The sequence below is a fragment of the Schistocerca nitens genome, chromosome 1 (assembly GCF_023898315.1).
Source record: "Schistocerca nitens isolate TAMUIC-IGC-003100 chromosome 1, iqSchNite1.1, whole genome shotgun sequence".
NCBI classification, from domain to species: Eukaryota; Metazoa; Arthropoda; class Insecta; order Orthoptera; family Acrididae; genus Schistocerca; species Schistocerca nitens.
Window position 1 is genome coordinate 585,006,287 of NC_064614.1, and position 22,700 is coordinate 585,028,986.

The 22,700-nt window shown below is 42.9% G+C and overlaps 1 protein-coding gene across 1 annotated transcript in view; it reads right to left on the bottom strand.

Annotated features, from left to right (window-relative positions):
• Window positions 1-22,700, bottom strand: part of LOC126255514 (tyrosine-protein phosphatase non-receptor type 13-like) — a 245,893-nt gene that overhangs the window by 125,686 nt on the left and 97,507 nt on the right. The window contains exons 3-4 of the mRNA XM_049955401.1: window positions 895-1,007; window positions 614-812 (exon numbers count right to left, since the gene is read on the bottom strand). Coding sequence (XP_049811358.1) covers window positions 614-812; window positions 895-1,007 — 312 coding nt within the window. The remainder of the gene's footprint in view (window positions 1-613; window positions 813-894; window positions 1,008-22,700) is intronic.

Sequence of the window (22,700 nt, forward strand, 5' to 3'; positions counted from 1 at the left end):
CTGATTACCTGGATAAATATCACATGCCAGGTTAACCAATCAACTTCTCGTACTGGAAAACAGTAAACTTGAAACACCATGGTTAAAAACAGCAACAAACATGCTACATACCAGATGACATTAAACATCTTTCATAAGTATTCAGAGCAAAAAATGGTCCATGACAAGTCACCATATAAGAAGATGCACACTCTCAGGACTCAGGAAAGAAAGATGTATTTAGGCAGGGAAAGTGCGATTAATGATCACCAATGCCCAATCTAATACAAGTAAAAATGAGTCCCTCAGCACTCTATTCACAGAGCTATAACTGGCAACGAGTGTAACCATGTGCAGAAATCAAACCAGTGACTGTAAAATTATGGGATTTTGTAGCCATATTTAACTAGCTACTAAAAGATATGAAATTCTGTTCATTCAGCTGTTTGTCTTGCCAGCCAATTTGACTTTCTTTACGAAAAATTCCTTTGTGGTACAATATTTTTGTGTCACACAATGACCACCTGTGTAAGGATTGGGTTTACACTTCAGGCTGGAAAAGTTACTGTAATTCAGTATTAAGCATTTACAATACAGTTAAATTACATGTACTTATTGTATGAAAATTACATACCGTGCACCTGACAGGCAGCTGAATAAACTTGCTGGGATGAGTAGAACGAACGATGAACTCGGGCCCAATGCAGGTGTTTGGTCCACAGTACTTGGCTGTGTTGTTATTTTGTGGCACTGCACCCGATTGGGCTCTGTAGAGCCTCGAAGGCGCCCTCTGTACAACGGCTTGTCTTCGTGGAGGTGTGACAACAGGTGCACTATGAACAACCCATTCACATTGTCAGCCTCAGCTCTAAATATACAAAAGGAATAACAGCAGGCTGGTTTTAGGTACTGTACCTCAGTTTTAAGGGGCTCACTGCAAGGTGTCTGGGCAGGCTGCTGGTGCGACCCAAAGCTGCGTCCTTTTCGGGGCGGCTGAGCAATGATCGGCAGTTTGTTACAGTCTGCAGCTGAATGAAAAATGCAAACCAGTCAACTGAAGCCACAAAACTCCACCTCTGTCAAACATCCTTTCATCATATACAAGAGGTTTTATCAAGGTCATAATTTGGAGTAGAAATTAAATAATTAGTTACATGTTACCAGTAAGTGGCAAACAATATGTTAATATAATCATTTGTTTACGTATTTTGGTTTCAGATGTAAATACTCTGTTCAAAACGTGTTGTAGATGTAGAAAAGGAGGGAGTACTTGTAAGAATGGCGATGCTGGCCTCTATATCACTCTTCAACAGAAATCAGCTATTGTTAGAATTGATTAATAACACTGTTCATTTATCAACTTTTAATGATTCTGAAGTTTTTAGGATGAACCTAGTGGCAGTTGCATAGAGATTTTGACTCAAGCTGACCGGATAATTGAGTGCCAGGTAGTTGAGTCAACTTCAGAGTATTGCTTAAAGTCATACTGCAATAGAAAAGTAATCAGGTCAGGTCTCCTATTCTTTTATAAGTACATAGACCTGTTTATTTATTTCTACAATGGATTACATCAGTTTACATCTTGAAAATTTAGCTATTTCTCAACATAATCACCATTTCTGTTGATGTGTTTTTGTAGATGCTGTGGCAGTTTTTGTATGCCCATGTCATACCAGCTCGCTGCCATACTGTCCAGAAAGTTATGAACCTCTTCTTTCACCTCATCGTCGGAGCTGAATCACTTTCCAGCCAAATGTTCTTTTAACCTAGGGAACAGGTGATAGTCACTGGGCGCCAGGTCGGGACTAAAGGGTGGGTGGGTGGGTGGGTGATTATGTTCCACTGAAACTGTTGCAGGAGAGCAATGGTTTGCTGAGCAATGTGCGCACAAGCGTTGTCTTGGAGAATGTGTACGTCCTTGCTCAACATTCCTCTTCTCCGGTTCTGGATTGCCCGTTTGAGTTTTTTCAGCCTCACAGAACCTGTCAGCGTTAATTGTGGTCCAAGCGATTCAGCTCTGGCGACGAGGTGAAAGAAGAGGTTCATAACTTTCTGAACAGCATGGCGGCGAGCTGGTATGAGATGGGCATACAAAAACTGCCACAGCGTCTACAAAAATTCATCGACAGAAATGGTGATTATGTCGAAAAATAGCTAAATGTTCAAGCTGTAAATTGATGTAAACCATTGTAGAAATAAACAGGTCTATGTACTTATAAAAAAATAGGAGACCTTACTTTTGGGATTACCCTCGTACTAATGTACATGTCCTGTGATTATGAACGTCCTATCTCTAGTTGTTCAAGGTGTTCTGTTTTTTTCTGAACAAGAGTGTAAAAAAAGGCTTTGAAACTACATACAGCATGTAATGGTACTTGAATTACATAACCATACAGCCCCTCAACTCAACCTCTCGATACCAGCAATATTCTACTGTGTTTCTGTAAAGTAGTTGACATATTTCTGAGACAACATTCAGATTTGATTTCATTAATGTAGAGGAACTTTGAAACATCAATATGTTTATATTGCAATGATATTATTCTTATGTGAATTCTTTCTTTTGTCACTATGATCCTTGACGTACTTGTAACTCTGATTTTTGGGCGCCTAAGCGATTATTACTTATTAGTTAGAGAGTCGGACCTTGAGAAGGTCAAGTCTTGGACGTCATGTTGGAAAGACGCATATTGTAGCCAGTTTATAAAATGTGAACTTTAACAGTGAGGAAGATGTTATCAAGTATGTTTTGTATTGTGAAGTGATGTTTGGTGTGTTACGTGATATTGCAATAAAAGCAATTAAAAGGAAGTGTAACTTAAATTCGGAGTGCTGATTACTTTTTTACATCACCATTGTCCTGCAAAAGTGTAATCTTCAAGAATAGTTTGTGAAGCGCATCTACAAAACTTTTAAATATCGCAGAATAAAACCTAGGCCTCTTTGCATCCGAGCTTGGAATCATCACCACCTAGATTTTCGACGATTGAGCCATGATTTTACAACGAGACCAGCATGGGAAACACGAAAAGATGAGTGCCTAGGTTATTTTTATTACATGAAATGACTTCATTAACTGTGCTCTAATGACACCTGCCACATAATATGACTGTTGTTGCCCAAAAATGCAGTATTTAGCAGCGTGGGCAACACCACAATCATTATTAAATTTTGACCTTTGTCGTGGTAGGGTAGTTAGAGGCGGAAACGTGGAAAATGAATAGCTAGGAATAATGATAGTTTCGTATGTTTGGCATTACTTCATTTCTCAAATACGCCGTGTTTATGTATTTATTGGTGATGTGGCTTTCAAAGTTCTGGAAGTCTCGAGAATGAACACAGTGTTAACGTATTTCAAACCCGCTTTTGGTTTCGACCTATGCCAATAGTAAGCTGCCATCTTGTAATCTATGATAATTTTTGATCTGTTATACTTATAAAAACCGACGACAGTATACATTTCACTGTCTAATGCGATGAAAGTGAGCTCACTGACAGAAATAGCCATAGCATCGCATCAGCGTTTGAAGTGTGAACTTAACAACATACTGCTGATACTGTACTAGTGTTGAGAACAGAACAATAGCTGAGACTGGTCTCTCTCTCTCTCTCTCTCTCTCTCTCTCTCTCTCTCTCTCTCAATGACTGTCATGCAAGTGGCAAAAGAGACATGCACATAGTGCTGACATAATCTCACCGTTCATGTCACTGACTCAGAATCGCTATAGCTATGAAACCGATTGACAGCTGCAAGTACGCCAGACGTGATGGAGATAATTCTTTCAGGAATTTCATACAGCTTTTCACAGTAGGGCATTCCCTGCACATCACATATACATCAGCCGCGACAGTGGCCGCGCGGTTGGAGGCGCCATGTCGTTAATTGCGCGTCCGCAGCTCGTGATCTCGCGGGGTCCCGGGTTCGATTCCCGGCGGGGTCAGGGATTTTTCCCTGCCTCGAGATGACTGGGTGTTTGTGCTGTCCTCATCATTTCATCATCATTCATGAAAGTGACGAAATTGGGCTGAGCAATGGTTGGGAATTTGTACGGGCGCTGATAACCGCGCAGTTGAGCGCCCCAAATACCAAACATCATCATCATCATCGCTAATTGCACGGCCCCTCCCGCCGGAGGTTCGAGTCCTCCCTCGGGCATGGGTGTGTGTGTGTTGTTCTTCGCATAGGTTAGTTTAAGTTAGTTTATGTAGTGTGTAAGTCTAGGGACCGAGCCGGCCGGTGTGGCCGTGCGGTTCTAGGCGCTTCAGTCTGGAACCGCGTGACTGCTACGGTCGCAGGTTCGAATCCTGCCTCGGGCATGGATGTGTGTGATGTCCTTAGGTTAGTTAGGTTTAATTAGTTCTAAGTTCTAGGCGACTGATGACCTCAGAAGTTAAGTCGCATAGTGGTCAGAGCCATTTGAACCATTTTTTCTAGGGACCAAATGGTTAAAATGGCTCTGAGCACTATGCGACTTAACTTCTGAGGTCATCAGTCGCCTAGAACGTAGAACTACTTAAACCTAACTAACCTAAGAACATCACACACATCCATGCCTGAGGCAGGATTCGAACCTGCGACCGTAGCAGCAGCGCGGTTCCGGACTGAAGCGCCTAGAACCGCTCGGCCACAGCGTTCTAGGGACCGATGACCTCTGCAGTTTGGTCCCTTAAGAACTCACACACATTTGAACCTATACATCACTGCACCCAATAGCAGACAGCTATCATAGCGGATAGCAAGAGCGTCGTGACTGCCATTACAGTGAACTACAATGGGTGTCTCTCCTACCAAGGAAACTCCCCATCGCAACCCCCTCCGATTTAGCAGTAAGATGGCCCAGTGCACAGCCCATCAAAAACTGAACACAGATCAAGCATGAAAACAGGAAGAAGGTGTTCTAGATTGCGGGGAAAAAAAGCAAAATAGAACATTGAACGTCCCAACTTAACAAGTGCAACAATGAGTGACATGGAAGAGCGACGATGCCATGGTTAAGTGGTCATGGTGTTGGACTGCAAATTGAACGAGCCGGAATGAGCACTCGCTCGCGACATTCTTTCTTTTTTTCACAACATCATGAAGTATCCGTCCGGCCATTGAAATGTTTTTTCTACTTGTCATACAATACATTGATTATAGAATATGATTCATGTGGTAAAATTTGGAAATTTGTGGTAAGGTCTTATGGGACCAAACTGCAGAAGTCATCCGTCCCTAAGCCTGCACACTACTTAATCTAACTTCAACTAACTTACACTAAGGACAACACACACGTCCATGCCCGAGGGAGGACTCGAACCTCCGACGGCGGGAGCCGCGCGAACCATGGCAAGGCGCCCCTGGCCTCAGACCGCACTGCTTCCCCGCGCGGCAATTATGTGGTAAGAATCATTACCGTCGCAAGTAAATGTGCTGAATAGTGAGAGTAGGCGAGATACCAGATAGACGTCTCTCAGAAATGACACCAAATAAACGGGTGTGAACCATGTTACAACACAGAATTTCGAGAGTCAAAACTTCCAAAAGGGAAGGCAACTTCAAAAACGTTAAACATGTTTAGACAGAATACAGAGAAACTGTGTGATTGTGAAACGGTTGCGTGCATTTGTTGCAGCTTACGTGACAAATTAGTATGTTTTCAACATTTTCTTGGGAGTGATCACACTGACATTTGACAAGGAGGCATATCTCACTCACTCAGCAGGCATACAAATTGGGTGCGTCGATAAGAGATTCCTATCTATAACACACGTACTGTCACTGTGTATGACACGCCAGACGTGTTTTCCGGTGGAGGATTCAGTTCACTTGTCACCTTGTCGTCAAACGTTTGCAGTTCCCATTCGAAAGCCATTTCGTAATATGTGCTACTTGCGTAGAACAAATAGGAGGTACGTACGTCTGAAGGTCCTTTCCTTACACCTCGCTGTTGCAAACGGACGTTACACCACACAAATTTGAATACAGCGGGGGAAAAAAATGGCACGAGGAGAAGTAGAACACGGCTCGCCCGCTTTGCCACGACGCTATGTTTCTACCAACCTGCTCTATGTTGAATTTCTTGTGCTTGGACCGTTCGCTGTTTCTATTTTGCTTTTCCTCCGCAGTTCAGTAACCTTCCCGTTTTTATTCTTGATCTTGACTGGACCCTCTTACCACTAAACCTGAGGGAGGGGTGCGATAGGGAGATTCCATTGTAAGAGCTCATTAGGTGCATTTTCTCTCGTGTTTCAGCAGATATTTATAATTTCGTTTTTGCATTGTGTAGCTGGAATCAGTACAAACAATTACTTCGCGTCATTCTTGCGACGCCCATTACAAACAAAATTATTTTTAAATGGAATTTTATCTGCCCATTCGATAGAGTGCTCCCAAGTTAGACTAGTGTGGTATTCGTTTTATTGATATTGTATTAACAACAACATTATAACACGAAGAATAAACAGTAGTGCAGCGTCGACTCAGTAGCGCTGCGTGCATGGCGGCAGCAGCTAGCGCGGGCGAGGGCAGTCCTGTCGCTCTGTCGTTGCTGCAGTACTATTAAAGTTATTCTTTCAGTTTTACAGTCTCTGCTAAAACATATCGATATAACAAATACCGCAATAGACCAGTCTACGTTCCTCGGAGTATGGGACCACATCATCATCATCAAAAACACGAATAGTTAGATTAAGGTTCAGTCACGTTACTAATTAGCTTCGAAAAATCAAGTTCACTATCTCATTGGACTAACAACTTTAAGACGGGATGCTAATTCTAAGAGCGTCAAAAATAAACATTAACGCATGACGGTACGTGGCGGAACACAACGAATGTATTAACGACAGATATTTTGGAACAAGGTGCGCAGTAGGCGGTGACAATTAGCTGCAGCTGGGTTACTTGCTGTATTGGTGCGGCAGTTCACTGTTTACTCCACCGAGTCACCGGCTCGCTCGTTGTTCTTTCGTTAGTCAGTGGTTAGCTCGCCAACCAAATCGACGGACACGGAGTGCCTCCGATTTCAGTACCTTCTCAACGTATTTCGGGTTGAGATGAGAAAGACAAACAAGTAAGTGAAGTTTTTCCTATTCAAGCGCTAACTGTTGGGTAAGAAATTTCTAATTAACAGCACTGCCTTTTGCTTACTACTGGACATAAATAGCTGAGTCGATAAGATATAAGTAGGTGTGTAAATTTCTTTTTCATCTGTATTTCTGTTGCCACTGCACTGTAATCCTAAAAAGATCACTCACTGTAAATGACGTACACAGCTACAATCTAAAAATTACTTCACAGTAAGGACAGAAATGGATTCAGCGTGTGCCTCACGCCGACTTTTTCACTGCAAAATAAACATCAGCGACATAGGTCTTTGATTTCAGACGTGGACTAATTGTGATTACAAGCTTGTGAGCCGGGAAAATACAGGGCGAGAAAAATCCGTATATAAGTCAATGAGACGTATTTTGTTACAACATTCCTATTACCATAAAAAGAGAAAGTACTCACTATCGCCGCGCGGGGTAGCCGAGCCGTCTAGGGCGTTTTGTCACGGTCCGCGCGGCTTCCCCCGTCGAAGGTTCAAATCCTCCCTCGGGCATGGGCGTGTGTCGTCGTTAGTTTACGTTAAATTAAGTAGTGTGTAAGCTTAGGGACCGATGACCTCAGCAGTTTGATCCCATAAGACCTTACCACAAATTTCCAAAGTTTATTCACTATCAACATAGTGTGATGAGTGTTTTCGTTTGTGATCAAGGGTACAACGGATTTAATATCTGATCATGTTTCGAAAGAATGTGTGTGCTCGCCAAGCTGGCTCCTGAAAACGCCTGATCTAGACGTGTAAGAAAAAGGGATAGCAGCACTGCTCCTATAAATCGCAGTTCGCACTGCTCAAACTCAGTCACAATCCTTTGTGGCAGACGTTTTCGCCCGATCATTCACAGAATCATGTACTTATCTAGATTTGATTCAAGGAAAGCTGAAAGCTGAGACGTCTGCTGCGGCGCTAAAAAAATCTTTGTGTAAAAGAAAAAAAAGCTACATTACTCGGTGAAATAGTTTTCTTTCGGAAAAATGATTTTCTTTTTGCATAAAAAATTAAAACCACAGATTTTGGATACCCATGTTCTTTCTCTATGCAGTCGTTGCCAAACTATTTCAGGGAAACTATTCGGCATAACTATTTCTTTTGCATCTTAATCTCATATCGCAGTCTGAGAATGAAGAGGCTATGTTTTCATTACTGGTCATATTTATTACGATTCTTCGAAGTAAAGTAACTCACTTCCTGCTGCCCGGAGAATATGAAGTGAATTATGAGCTAAGTCTCTTTTCCGAAATGCGTCTCACATCAGTCTCTACAAGCCTTTCGATAATTTTTGTACTCTTACCAGCTAATCTAGAGAGCTGTGGTCAGTTAAAAATCTAAATGTCTCTGGTTCGATCCCTGGTCAATTCTAAGATTTTTATCGCTCACTTATTACGTCTTTCCCCTCTGACAATGTTCAAATGGCTCTGAGCACTATGGGACTTAACATCTGTGGTCATCAGTCCCCTAGACTTAGAACTACTTAAACCTAACTAACCTAAGGACATAACACACATCCATGCCCGAGGCGGGATTCGAACCTGCGACCGAGCTGTGCAGCTCCAAACTGCTCAAATAACAGCAGATGTGGGCGCTATAAGGTTTACCGGCTTCCTTCAGACATAGATCGTCGTGAAAGGTGGCACAAAGATTGGACACAAAAATCGAGCTGCGGAATGGAAGTAAAAAAGCTTTGTCTCCTTCGTTTTAGAAATAGATGTGCTCACAGAGCGGTGGTAATGAAATTATGTATGTAAGAAATGTGTTTATTTTAATCTTGCTGCAGATCATGTTTACATAACACGATGTAACATTCTGAGTTTAAAGTACGCTACTTTTATTGATTTTATTTACAACTGTATAAAACCACAAGTCGTCCTAAGGAGCTGTTAATTTTATAGAAAGAGTAAATTAATAATACCCTATCACAATTTGTTGGTAATAACAACTTTATAATGTTAAATAGTCCCTCAGGTGTCACTGAATGCAAAAAAAAACGTCTTTACATGAATGTCTGTGTACATTACTCTCTTACAGTCTGGCTGATTGACGTGACGTGTATTTATCAATTGCTCCGAATCGGTTAGTTTACTGCTTTTTCATTCAGTTTGATATTACTGTCATTATCTGACTGGCACCCAATACTATTTTAATAACCTGCCAGGTTGCTTTAGTTTTATTCTTAGATTCACAAAAAAGTTTGTCATTTCCCAGTTCTTTTTTACTTTCTAAATAACTTCTGACAAAGTACTCTTAAAGCTTTTGAAACAGTCAATAAAATTGGGATCAGTAATATACTTCAAGTACTCATGCAATTCCCTCCTGTGCTGACATGAAATTTTTATGTCTGTTATGTTCCATTTTAGCATTAGTCCGTAATTGTTTATGAATGCAACTTTTACTTATCGTAAACTTAAATGGAAGTACCATACATAAACCAGAAAATACTGGTAACGCATTTTAACCGTATTTGGTAAATATTTACAACAGCAACGTAATGCTCGTGTAATCACCTACTTAATTTGCTTGCCTCTTCAAGTCGAATGTAAGACAATACATTTACTTCGCTGTAATATTATCCGCGCAACGAATGTACACTTGATGGTCTTGGATTTGATGGATTTTGAAGAGAACTACTTTGTGTTGGAACTAGAGCGCAAATATATACGTTATTGGATTCAGTGTGGGTTGGCTCCAGCCTTTTTTTCCCCTCACTTTCGGGGCTGATGAAGGCATATTTGGGAAAATAGTACCACGTTTTTAGTAGATTTCTGAAAATCTTGCCAACACCTTAATCTCCCCCTTACACACAGCCCAGTGCACACAGAGCAGAAATTTACACATTTATAAAAAGATGTAACTTCGAGGTTAACATACACTGCAGTAAAGAAAAAGCGTTGACTCCAGTTCTCTCTGCTTGACATGAATGTTAACCGTCTAGAAAATCAGGTTTCCGTCACGTGTTGTGAAGCAAACAATCGTGAAAGTCACTAGACAGCTCTTTTCGTCTTCGACACAGCGTGTGACGTCAAAATGATGTCACGCTTGCTCGAAATCTTGTGAACTGTAAGGGTATCTTGTCTGTTACGAGTTAAAAATATTATTGTAACGTTACACTTCTCTGAATTCTTCAGTTTTTAGTTTGTTTTTTCTTTTATCAATCTCAATTGCGACTGTTGTTGGGTGGCCACATCCTGGTGCAGCCATAACAAATCCCATGCTCTTCAAATCTATTTCGTTAATTATTTTTGAGATTTGAGTTATCAACATACTTTTTAAACCGATACTGAAGTGCAGGGGCAGAGATAGACTTCATGATCACATCGATTACACTTAAATTTTCTGATTAAGTTCAACGGAAAAAATTTAAAACAATTACAGAATCTGGTAGAAAAGACGGGCGAAAGTATCCCCACCCCCTCTCCTGCTCCCTCAACCGTCGTTATTGGTAGGGTTAAACATGACTTACCGTTACGAACAGCTCGGCCGAAACAATAATAACTAGTATCACACCACGGCATTCGGGTCCAGTTGCGGAGACTACATATTGGATTTTATGGTTTTTTTTTGATTCTGTTGTTTCAGTCTGATTAAAAAATGAAACTCTTGCAAGTGAAACGAACAGCAATGATATTTGTATTTTAGCTCGTTAGGAATACTTTGCTGTTTATTCCGAATATGTCACGATTTCCGAGGGTTTGGTTGGGCAGGTTCCTAAGAGCACAGATTAAACTGCTGCGACTGAAACGACCAGCAATGACATTTATATTCTTGCTTGTCACAAATATTTATCTACGATCGTATCGTTAACAAGACTTTCGTAAATTCAGCGGTCAAGACAAAGACTGCACCATGCAACAACTGACAATGAACTTTATGCAGAACAGAGATATGCAGAACAGAGAATGGGCATTGATGCTATGGTGTCCGCCTGTGATGTGTACCATAATTTCCATACTTCACGTTTTCGTGTCACTAAATGATCACTTAAGACGAAATATACACTTAATTGCAGCAAGCAACAGTGTTTGTCAAGATAATTATTCAATGCAAATTGTTCTACAAATTACAAAAAAATTTCGGTAAACATTCATAACACGTCAGTATTCCAGAAGCAGATAACAGCAATACTAACAATCACGTATTGGAAATATGGGCATTTTTCACAAAAAATAACTGTAGTGACAAAATACACTGTTCCATGAATAATTTGCTGATAAATAGTTCCCGCAATGATTCACATGTGAATATGCAGCTTTCGTTATGTTTGCCAGAGCGCCAACAGAACACAGAAGATACAGAATTACGAAAATCCCTGCCAGACAGCACATAAGCTCATCCAAACGAAGCAATCCTATTGGCTCTCGGTTCCCTGAAATGCTACTGGTTATTCACGTTTCGGGACGAGTTGTACCCAGAGAATATGGATATTTATACTATATGGCTGTCCCTAACGATAATTTAAACATGAGCCTGTAAAGTTCCATGCGCTGCGGTGAGACAAGCACGCGTGCGCATGAAGTCTATTGTGCATTGCAGTGCACGTGGTACGTTCCATGCACCAGCTGTTTCTTTCGGTTGGCGCATGCAAAGAAACGAGATAACGTTATGCCGAGATAAAGGAAAGAAGACCGAGGCCAAGACAGCGTATCATTTCTATAGAGCAGCGCCACAGCTCAATGCCGGCCGTCGGGGGCGTAGCTCAGATGGTAGAGCGCTCGCTTAGCATGGCTGCCCGCCTGTGAACACGTGTGCCGCTCGCTATTGTGCGTCCCAGGTAGCAGAGGATTTCCCGGCCGCCCCGCCGTCGCCGGCCGGCCACGAGACCGACCCCGCACCGCGCCGCCTGAGGTGGACGCCGAGCTGCAGCTACTTGGCGAGTATAAAACTTTGTACCCTTAACGTTTAAAAATCGGAAAATCATGACGACGCTTAATCGTGAAGACACGATCCAGTGCACGTTTGATAGGAATTTAGAGAAGCCGACTGCTTTCGACATCCACAATTGGATAGTTGATGACGTAAAAGTGCCGATAGAGGACATTCTTGGAATTCAGTTGGATTTTATTCTGTACGCTCTGTTTATAAAAATAAGAAATCCCGCAGAAATTGACAGACTGGTGAATACAAATGGGGGAACTTGGAAATTTAAACACAGAGATGGGTCACTAAGCAGCGTTCAGATGCAGCCTTCTGGCTACGGGATCCGTAACGTCAAAATCTACAATTTACCGTTTGAAGTACCGGACGAAGAAATCATTAAGAGCTGTAGGCTTTATGGGAATGTTTTTGGACTAACAAGAGAAAAATGGGGGAGCGCTTACCGAATACAGGTGGACTCGGGCGTCCGAACGGTAAAAATGGACCTCAGAAAACATATCCCGTCTTTCATTAACGTTTGCGGGCACAGGGGTTTCGTTTCGTATACCGGACAGCCGCAGACCTGCTCCATCTGTCACGCTACAGGACATATGAGAAATGAATGCCCGCGAAAAAGACCACTACAGCTGCCCCGAGAAGATACATACGCTGGGAGAGCACAGAATCTCGCTGCCGAATTTCCCCCGATTAGGGACGCGGACGCGCCACAGCAGGAGAACGCGGGCAGCGGCAGCCCAGCCGGGGCGGAGACAACGGCGGCGGCCGCGCAGCCCTCCCCCTCGGGCGAGGGTGAACCGGTCCCTGTCCCCGCTACGGGCCAGCCGGCAGGAAACGCAGATAAAAGGCAGATTAGCGACACCAGCTCGGACGAGGCGGAGCAGCAAGGTCAGCCGATGACTGAGCGCGCGCCACAACAACAGGTGCAGGAGGAACTACGAGAGGAACAGGCCACCGAAAATATGCAAATCGACGCGAAGACGCCCGCGGGCGGGAGCGCCGTCCCGACCGTGGAGCAGACGCGCGAGCAGTGGATAAAGGAGAAGAGTAACCACCTGAGAAAAGTTTTAAAGCTCAACCAAAACGACGATGTCACCGCAAAGTCCTCCACCAGGGGAAGCAGTGACAAACCGAAAAAACAACAAAATACAGACGACGAACAGACACAAACGACGAAAACGGTAAACAAACCCGCAAAGAAAAACAAGAAAAGACGCAGCTCCAACTCGTCACAGGACCGAAGAGAAAACAGCCAGAGAGATGTCCGCATGGACACAGACTATAGCACCGACTAATAAACTAAATGAGCAGGCAGGCAAATACAATCTATAAAGTTGTCACAGTTAACATAAATAAAATGAGCACATCTTTAAAAATTCGAGCCCTCGCGGACTTCCTACGCCATAGAAGAACAGACGTTGCACTATTGCAAGAAGTGGTTACGACTAAAATAAACCAGATACCAGGATATGCGGCAATCACAAATATAGACCCAGAATCCCAATGCGGTACGGCAATAATGGTACGGAACGGGATCGACTTTGGCGGGACTAAAATGTTGTCAAGCGGCCGAGGGATAGCGCTAAGCATAGAAAAGACGCTCTTTATCAACATATACGCACCTTCTGGTACAGACAACAAGCGAGCAAGAAGCACCTTCTATAATGAAGAAGTAGCCGAACTGCTGATGCAGAACAATAACAACATCATCATTGGAGGAGATTTTAATTGTGTCGCCGCAGCTGAAGACCAAATACCTGTAGCAAACATGTGCCCAGAACTGCAAGAACTGATCCGACGACTGAAAGTAGAAGATTCGTGGCGCCTTCTCCATCCAACACACACTGAATTTACATACCACCACAAAAATGGTAAAAGCAGACTGGACCGTATATATATCAGCAGAGCAGCAACTAAAAATGTTGCGCACGTCGAAGTCTATCCTGTCATCTTTTCGGACCACTGCAGCTACGAATGCAGCCTGCATCTCCAAAAAGGAAAGAACGTCAGCAAAAGAAGCACGTGGAAGCTAAATACGGAACACCTGCAGGACGCGGAACTGCGCAAGCAAATAGTGGAAATGTGGCAAGAATGCCTGGCACAGCGCGCACGCTACAGCAGCACGACCGAGTGGTGGCTGGCACGAGCGAAGCCGACAATGCGCAGCCTGTTGATAAGATACAGCGCGGAAAAGTCATTCTGGAGGCGAACCACGGCCGAGTTCTACCAGCAGTGCCTGAAAGACGCACTCGACGCACCAGCAGACGACCAGCAATACCTGCCGCGAGTGAGGAGAATCAAGGCAAAACTCCTTCAAATAAAGAAACAGCAAATAAGAGGCGTCCTCACCAGAAGTAAAACATATGGCGAGGTGGATGAAGAGCCACTCACCATGCACCACCTAAATAGGGAAAGGGAGAGAGGCGCAGGAAAGTGCGTAAGTGAGCTTCAGGACAAGCAGGGAAAGACGCTCACGACGAAAACGGAGTTAACAAAACACATCGAGGACTATTTCCGAGACATGTTCCGTCGAGAAGCGACAGACGACGCGGCAACTGCTGAAATCCTCCAGCAGACGAGGAGCGTGCTCACAGACGCAGACAGGGCGTTGCTGACAGAAAATGTCGACGTGGATGACATCAAAGAAACGATGAGGACCAGCGCAAGAGGAAGAGCACCCGGCGCCGACGGCATCCCGCTCGAGTTCTACCTCGCATATTGGGACGTGCTAGGAGGGCAATTCACGGAAATGGTGAACGAGATACTCGATGGGGCGGAAATTCCACCTGGGCTGACCGAAGGGACCATAACACTCATCCCTAAGAAGAGAGCCGCCCGCCGCATTGAAGAGTTTCGTCCGATTACGCTCCTCAACGCCGACTATAAAATAATAGCCAAATGCATCGCAAACAACCTGAAATCGGCGATGAGGAAAGTCATCAGTCCGTGGCAAACATGTGCGGTACCAGGGAAAAATATATTTGACGCCACATGCACCTACAGGGACATAATAGCACAGGCAGCCACCACCAGAAGCGCAGGTGCCATAATTTCGGTGGACTTCAACAAAGCCTTCGACAGGATCGACCACAAATATCTCGTAGAGACACTAAACAGACTCGGGTTTGGGCAAAAGTTCATCGCAATCATCCAGAAGATACTAAGTACTGCGAGATCGACAGTAATAATCAATAGTTGGAAAACAAAACTGATAAAACTGGACAGATCCGTGAGGCAAGGCTGTCCATTGTCAATGGCTCTATTCGCTATAGCACTGGACCCGCTGCTGCGGAAACTCACAAACGACATCAGAGGCTTCTCCGTAGGAGGCAAAGCAGTAGCATGTATAGCCTACGCTGACGACCTAGGCATCTTTATTGAAGACCAGGAAGATATTGGGAGAGTAGAAACCATCATGAATACATTTCAAAAAGCGTCAGGCGCCCAAACCAACCCCAGAAAAACAGTGCTACTGCCGATAGGGAATCAACGACTCAAACCAGACAGCCAATGGTATAAAATAGCAGAAAGCCATAAAGTTCTTGGAATATATATACAGTCTTGTCCACTTAGAATGGCCGCATACAACTGGAGGGACGTGCTACACACCATAAGAGGTCTCTCCAGACAGCACGCGAACCGGAAGCTAACAATCCACCAGAAAACAGAACTGATAAACACGACGATCCTGTCGAAAGCTTGGTACCTGGCGCAAATCTTAAGCATCCCGACAGAAATTGCGCGAGCACTAACGAGCGCAGTGTACTACCTGTTGTGGCGTCGAAATATATTCAAAGTGGCGCAAGCAACGTGCTCGCTGCCAACAAAAGAAGGGGGACTAGGTCTAGTTGATATAAAGACCAAATGTGCAGCCCTTCTACTGAAACGAACGCTCGCCATCCAGGACAAAAACCCTGACAGCGTCACAGCCGAGATAATTGGAAGATACAAGCCCGCATCACAAGAAGCGCCGGTCGACACGAGACACATTCCCTGCAGAATGCGACACGTCAGGCTGCACTACGCCAACAAAAGCTACGTTCTGGACACCGTGGCGAACCCCAGCCACAGAACAGCCAAGAGAATATACTGGGCCCTCAGGGGGAAGCCGGCAAAAAACAAAATTGAACAAAAACTCCCGCAATACAATTGGAAACAAGTATGGGGGAACGTCTCAGAAAACATGTTGCCTAAACATGCGAAGGAGACATGGTATAAAATAATTAACAGAACGGTACCAACCAACCAAAGACTGGCGGAAATAAAACTCGTCGCAAGTGACAAGTGTGACGTATGTGGCATGACCGACACCCTCGAGCACCGATTCACGTGCGGGAATGCCATCAACATCTGGGAAGCGTGCCAGCAGATGGTGGCCCACATCAACAGAACGGCGCCGGGAAGCATCACAGTGGAAGCAATCACCGCCCCAGACTGCAACCCATTTCCACGACCCAAGCGACTGGCGACTCTCTGGATCCTCGCCATGACGGCACACGCCATCGTAGCGCGGAGGCAGACTGACCGGCTGGCCTTCCTGATGGACCTCTGGGAGGAGAACAAGACGGCCCAGCAGCACAGGCGATACCACGACAACTTCAAAAACTTCCTGCAGATTCCACTGCAGACAGCAATCGCCAGAGTCCTTCCCAGCCTGTGACTCTCAGCACCGCCACCAGCCACCTCACCACACTCACCACAAGAATAACGTGTGCAGTGATAGTGAACAAGTGCAACAAAAAAGATAAAGTGCTTTCTCTTCTCGCATCAAATAGTGAAGTATAGTAGTATAAAGTGTTTCTTCCTAGTGGAATCAGTGACACAAAGTGCTCCTTAGTGGAAAGTGCCAACTACTCATTATTATTAGATATTTGATTTCCTTTACTTTGTGCCTATAAAATTCTATTGATTACTCACACTATCCCTTCTGCTTCTCTTATGTAATATGACAAAATTTTCTCTCTTCTTCAATTAGGTATATTCTGTAGTATATGTAAAAAAAAAAAAAAGTTTCTTCCACTTCTGCTCCACTTATCATGGTGACGTTTCCTTCACACTGTCCCACTAAACAGTGTAACTAGAGGAAAAGATCAAACCAGAATACACAATGTGCCTGTGTCATCACAAGTGCATCACATACAGAAACATAAACTCAAATCAATGCAACGATGCCAAATATAAACTGTTATGCCTGTCCTGCAATGTCTACCCCCCTCAAAACAAAAGACAAATGGCCATGTAAAAGGGTTTAAGGAACAAACAATAAGAGAAAAACGAAAAAGGAAAATATAAAAACGAAAACATATGAAATGACAATAATATTAATCATCACTAGGATAATAGATTAATAGAATAAAATGTCTTTTTTTAAATGTATCGTTGTTAAAATATTTAAATAAATATATATGGTTACAAAAAAAAAAAAAAAGGATCGATACCCGGCGCCTCCATTAAACTTTTATAATGGGTGTCAAATACTTAGCACATATGCACAAAATGCTTGAGAGATTCGTATAACTTACGAAATACAAATCTGAGTAGCATTAACATGTATTTGGTTATGTTGCTCTCAAGCAAAATGTTCTTTCTTATTGTCTTGTGGACGGACGTCTCGAGTACGGGCCACTTCTTGTCACTGTTGTTGTCTGTTAACACTCTCTGAACACGATTCAGCACGTTGTTGTTCTTATTGTTGGCAGAGGCGCGTTTGTTTTTGAGTGCACGTAATGGATAGTTATGACTAAGCTGTGTAGTGTTCTAAATTCTTATGTCGTTTACGCGGTAGATCTTTGAAAAGGTAAGACGTGTATCTGCAATTTATCTGTGGAAAAATGTCTGCCTTAGTAAAATGATATGTTATTTGTAGTTTAAAAGCAAATCTGAAGGACAAGACAAAACACGCACGTTGCTTTAGAGCAACATTGCCATTAAAAGTAGTTGAAAACAACATCACGGCTCCTAATACTTCATCTGTCAGAAAAATTATAGGACGGGTTAAAAAAAGAAGTATTGATTCAAACTCCTATTGAAAGAGTCCCCTTGGATATCTATACACAGTTACCAACGTTCCTGGAGCTCCTGGAAGCAAGCAGAAAAAATTTCAACTACGTTGCTTGTAAGCTCATTTGTCACAGTTCTTCGGATGTCGGAGATCTGTTAATATCGAGACTTTAAAAGTGATTTCTGTGGCGTATAACAACATAATGTACTTCATTATTATAATACTTTTATTAATGATTAAATGTGTACAGCTTTTGTGTAGGATATTAATGTTTAAAATTATTTTAAAAGATGGTAGGGTGCTCGCTGGTACTGCGAGAAGTACAAGGACACGTAAAGCAAGTGCACAGTGAAACTGAACGGCGCTAACGATACATTTCCATGGCTTGCAGAAAGGGTTTTACCGAGAGAAACTGAGAAGTTTCAATGTTCAACAGCTCTGACTTTCTCCTGTCTCTCTCTCTCTTTTATTGCAATTTCGTATCAAAATAAGTATTGATATGTACTTTGGATCCGGAGGGCTATGCCGGCGGTAGCTTAGCTACCAGAAGGGTCACCCTAGCCGGACAGCCAAAGGGGAGGAGCCAGACAAAGTGTGTCCCACAACGGCCTATCGTTCCCCCTTTCCTATCCCAAACCTGTCCTCACTATGTCCTTTTTCTGTCATTTCCTTTTATATGTATAAGGCATCAACGGCAGCGATAGCGGAGAAAGAGTCTTTCGGAACGATGAAGCTTGCGGAAGAGGCACCTTTTCTCTTAGAGTACAAAAAGAGGACAAGTGGCGACTGTACCCCAGAGGGGCGGCTACAGATAGCGGCTGATTTTAGGCTGGGCAACCTGCTGCCTATGTGGAAAGTAACGGGAAACCACCACATTACATTCCCAGGTAGTACATGGCATGTCTCTCCATGTGAAAGATTCCGGAGTTAAAACTTCCTCTGATTCGGATCTCCGGGAGGGGAACACATTGAGAGTAGACATATTTGAAAGGAAGAAAGGGACAAGGAAGGAAGGAAGGAAAGATAAGGATTGGAACATGGAATGTGAGGATACTACTGCAAGCAGGAAAGCTAGAGAATACAAAACAGGAGATGAAAAGGAACAGATTAGATGCCCTTGGTTTGTGTGAAATGAGATGGGGAGAGAATGGGGAGATAGGAAGTGGAGATTATTAGCTCTTTTACTCAGGGGAAATAAAGAGTGGTGAAAATGAAGTAGGAATATTGATAGGGCAAAAGCTGAAAAATAAGGTAATGAAGGTACGACACATTGATGGAAGACTGATGCTGATACGACTGAAGGGTAGTTCAAAAGATCTACTGTTAATACGTGTATATATGCCAACCAGCCAGCATGGAGATGAGGAAGTGGAAGAATATCACGAGAAAATACAAGAACTCGGCGAGAAAGAAAACAGAAATGCCTGCCTTATCATCAGGGGGAACTGGAATGCAGTGTTGGGTTTAGGCAGAGATGAAGATACAGTGGGAAAATTTGGTTTATGAATAAAAAATAAGAGGTGAACGATTAATGAGTTTCTGTAAAGAAAATTTATTAGCAGTGGGTAACACATTATTTGAACACCACAAAAGGAGAAATTACACACGGATATAAAATTTGAATAGGGAAAGATATCAGTTGGACTACATCCTGATATAAAAAAGGTTTAGGAACTGTTTGAAGAATGCCAAAGCTTTTCCAGGAGCGGATATAAATTCAGACCACAACCTAGTAGTGGGAGAAATACAAGTGAAGGTGAAAAAAGTCTGGAGAGATAAAGCAAAAGAAAGAGTAAACATAGAAAGACTCAAAGAGGTAGAAAAGGCATCAGATTTGGAAAACAGATTTATAGAAAAATGGGTAAGAGGTAGAGTCGATGAAAGTGTTAATGACAAATGGATAAAAATGAGGGGAGGACTCATGGACTCTGCCAAAGAAGTACTAGGAATTAAGAGTATCCAAAGTACCAGGAAAGAGTGGATAACAGAAAACATGTTGATAAAGATGGAAGAGTGGAGTAAGTGCAAAAATGTAGAAACTGAAGAAGGCAAAAAGAGGTAGGGGAAACTGAATAATGAATTAAGAAGAGAAACTGAAGAAGCAAGAGAAAATGGATGAAACAGAAATGCGACGAATTGGAGAAAGACGGAAAGTATGAAATGACATATACACTGGTTAGTGAGATAGTTTTTGAACGTAAAAGAAAGAGGAATAACATGGAAATATAAAGAGTGGGTGGTACTCTAGCAGAAGAACCACAGGAGGTTTCGAACAGATGGCAAGAATATATTGAATGCCTGTATAAGGGGATAAAATACAAAGCGAAATTAAGGTTGAAGAGGAGCAATATGTGCCGGAAGATGGAAAGGGATGCACCGTCTTGGAAGCAGAAGTAGAAAAGGCGCTGAAAGAGATCAAGAATAGGAAGGCATGTGGAATTGATGATCAGCGAGCAGAACTGTTGAAGAATCTGGGAAAGAAGGCAAGAAAAGAAATAGTCCACCTATGCAATGAGACATATGACAATAGGGAATGGCCTGACAACTTCCTCGCAACAGTTATGATACCAACAGAGAAAAAGAGAAACACTAAAAAATTTGAAGAGCATAGGACCATCAGTCTAATTTCTCATGCAACTACAGTGTTGCTGAGAGTCTGAACAAAAGTCTATATGGCAAGATGGATAGAGGGATTGCATAGGAGCAGTTAGGACTTAGAAGAGGATAAGGAACGTGAGATGCTACAGGCCTGTTAAGAACTATAGGGGAAAGGTATATGGGAAAAGGTATAGAAATCTTTGCTGTTTTTATAGATTTAGTAAAGGCATTTGACAAGAGTTCAGTGGAACAAGAAAATAGGTACTCTGAAGAGGAAAAGAGTAGATTGGAAAGAGATACGACTGATGCAGAATGCCGGCCGGTGTGGCCGTGCGGTTCTAGGCGCTTCAGTCTGGAACCGCGTGACCGCTACGGTCGCAGGTACGAATCCTGCCTCGGGCATGGATGTGTATGATGTCCTTAGGTTAGTTAGGTTTAAGTAGTTCTAAGTTCTAGGGGACTGATGACCACAGATGTTAAGTCCCATAGGGCTCAGAGCCATCTGAACCATTTTTTAATGCAGAATCTATATTTACACCAGAAAATAAGGATAAGGACTGGAAGTGAAATGTCAGAAGGAAGCAGCAATGGACGGGGTGTTAGATAAGGTTGTTGCCTTTCCCCACTGTTGTTTAACGCATACCTTTAAGAGACTATTGCGAAAGGTTTAGATGGGAAAAGAGGAATATGTATTGGTGGAAAGAGAATAGAATGTATAAGATTTGCTGATGACATGGTATTAGTGGCAGAAATTGAGCGGACAGTGAATAACATGCTGAAAGATCTGAATGAAGCTTGTGCGGAATATGGGATGCAAATAAATATAGCAAAAACAAAGAGTATGGTCATCAGTACAAGACGCACACTGTCCAATATTAAAATAGAGCAATCTGCCACTACCCAAGTAAGTGCATTTAAATATCTTGGAAGCACAATAACTGAAGACTTGAGATGCCACCAGGAAGTGAAAACTTGAACTGCCATAGCGAAGGAGGCATTCAACAGAAAGAGGAGACTCTCAAGTGGCAAATTAGATAAAGGACTAAGGAAAAGGCTTGGCAAATGTTTTGTCTGGAGTGTGGCACTATATGGGGCAGAAACATGGACACTGAGACGAGAGGATGAAAAAAGGTTAGAAGCATTTGAGATGTGGATGTGGAGGAAAATTGAGAGAATAAGCTGGTGGAAAGAGCGAGTAATGAAAGAGTATTGGAAAGGGTTGGTGAGAGGTGTCTGCTGAAAATTATAAGAGAAAGGAAAAAGAACTGGTTGGGACATTCATTGAGAAGGAAGTGCTTGATAGCAGATGCTTTGGAAGGACTGGTTTGTGGGAGAAGACTGAGAGGAAGAAGGAGATACAAGATAATAGACAACACAAAGTGAAGAGGAAATTGTGCGGACCTGAAGAGAATGGCAGAAGACCGGACAGCCTGGAGAACTACCATGTGTAAACCTGCCTTTTAACAGAACACTAACGATGATGATATGCAGCAAATTTTTGATAACACGTTATGTACTTTTATTTCATAATATGACTCATATCTCGTTTTAAATAATGTACTAGCTTATTACAGTTCCCAAATTTGCCAAAATAAAAACTTAATTCACGCTAATTTTCGTAGCGTGACTAAGTTTTCCAGTGATCAGTAGCAATAGCCGAATTCACGTTCACCCAGATTCAAAGTTTCTGTCTAATGTTCAAAACGACCGACTTACAGTAAAATTTTACGAAGAGTTTTGGCCTAAAGCTCTGTAGATGTGTGTGTGTGTTTTTGTGTGGTGCCTCTCTTTTGCTCACTGCCTCTCCTAAACTTACAGCCTCTCTAAGGGTCTGAGAGAGAGGCCTCAGTTTTCTTTTTAGCGTTGTCAGAGACACCGCAGCTTCTCTGTAGGTTAAAACCGCAACTTCTCTGTAGGTTAACTTTCATATATAGTAATCTCAAATATCACGATACTAGTCTGAACCAGTCCGTTACATGTCCGTCTACTAATTCAACGGCCAAATAACGTGTCTTGAACTGCAACCCCAAACGGCGTGAATGAGTCACGTAATAGCGCTTTTATAAGGCATGGCAGCCGTTGGCTTCGCGCCAGCAACTGCAAACCGCATCTAGTTCGTGGAATCAGATTACTGGCTTCGCCACCACTGGCGATCGGGAAGCCTGTGCGAG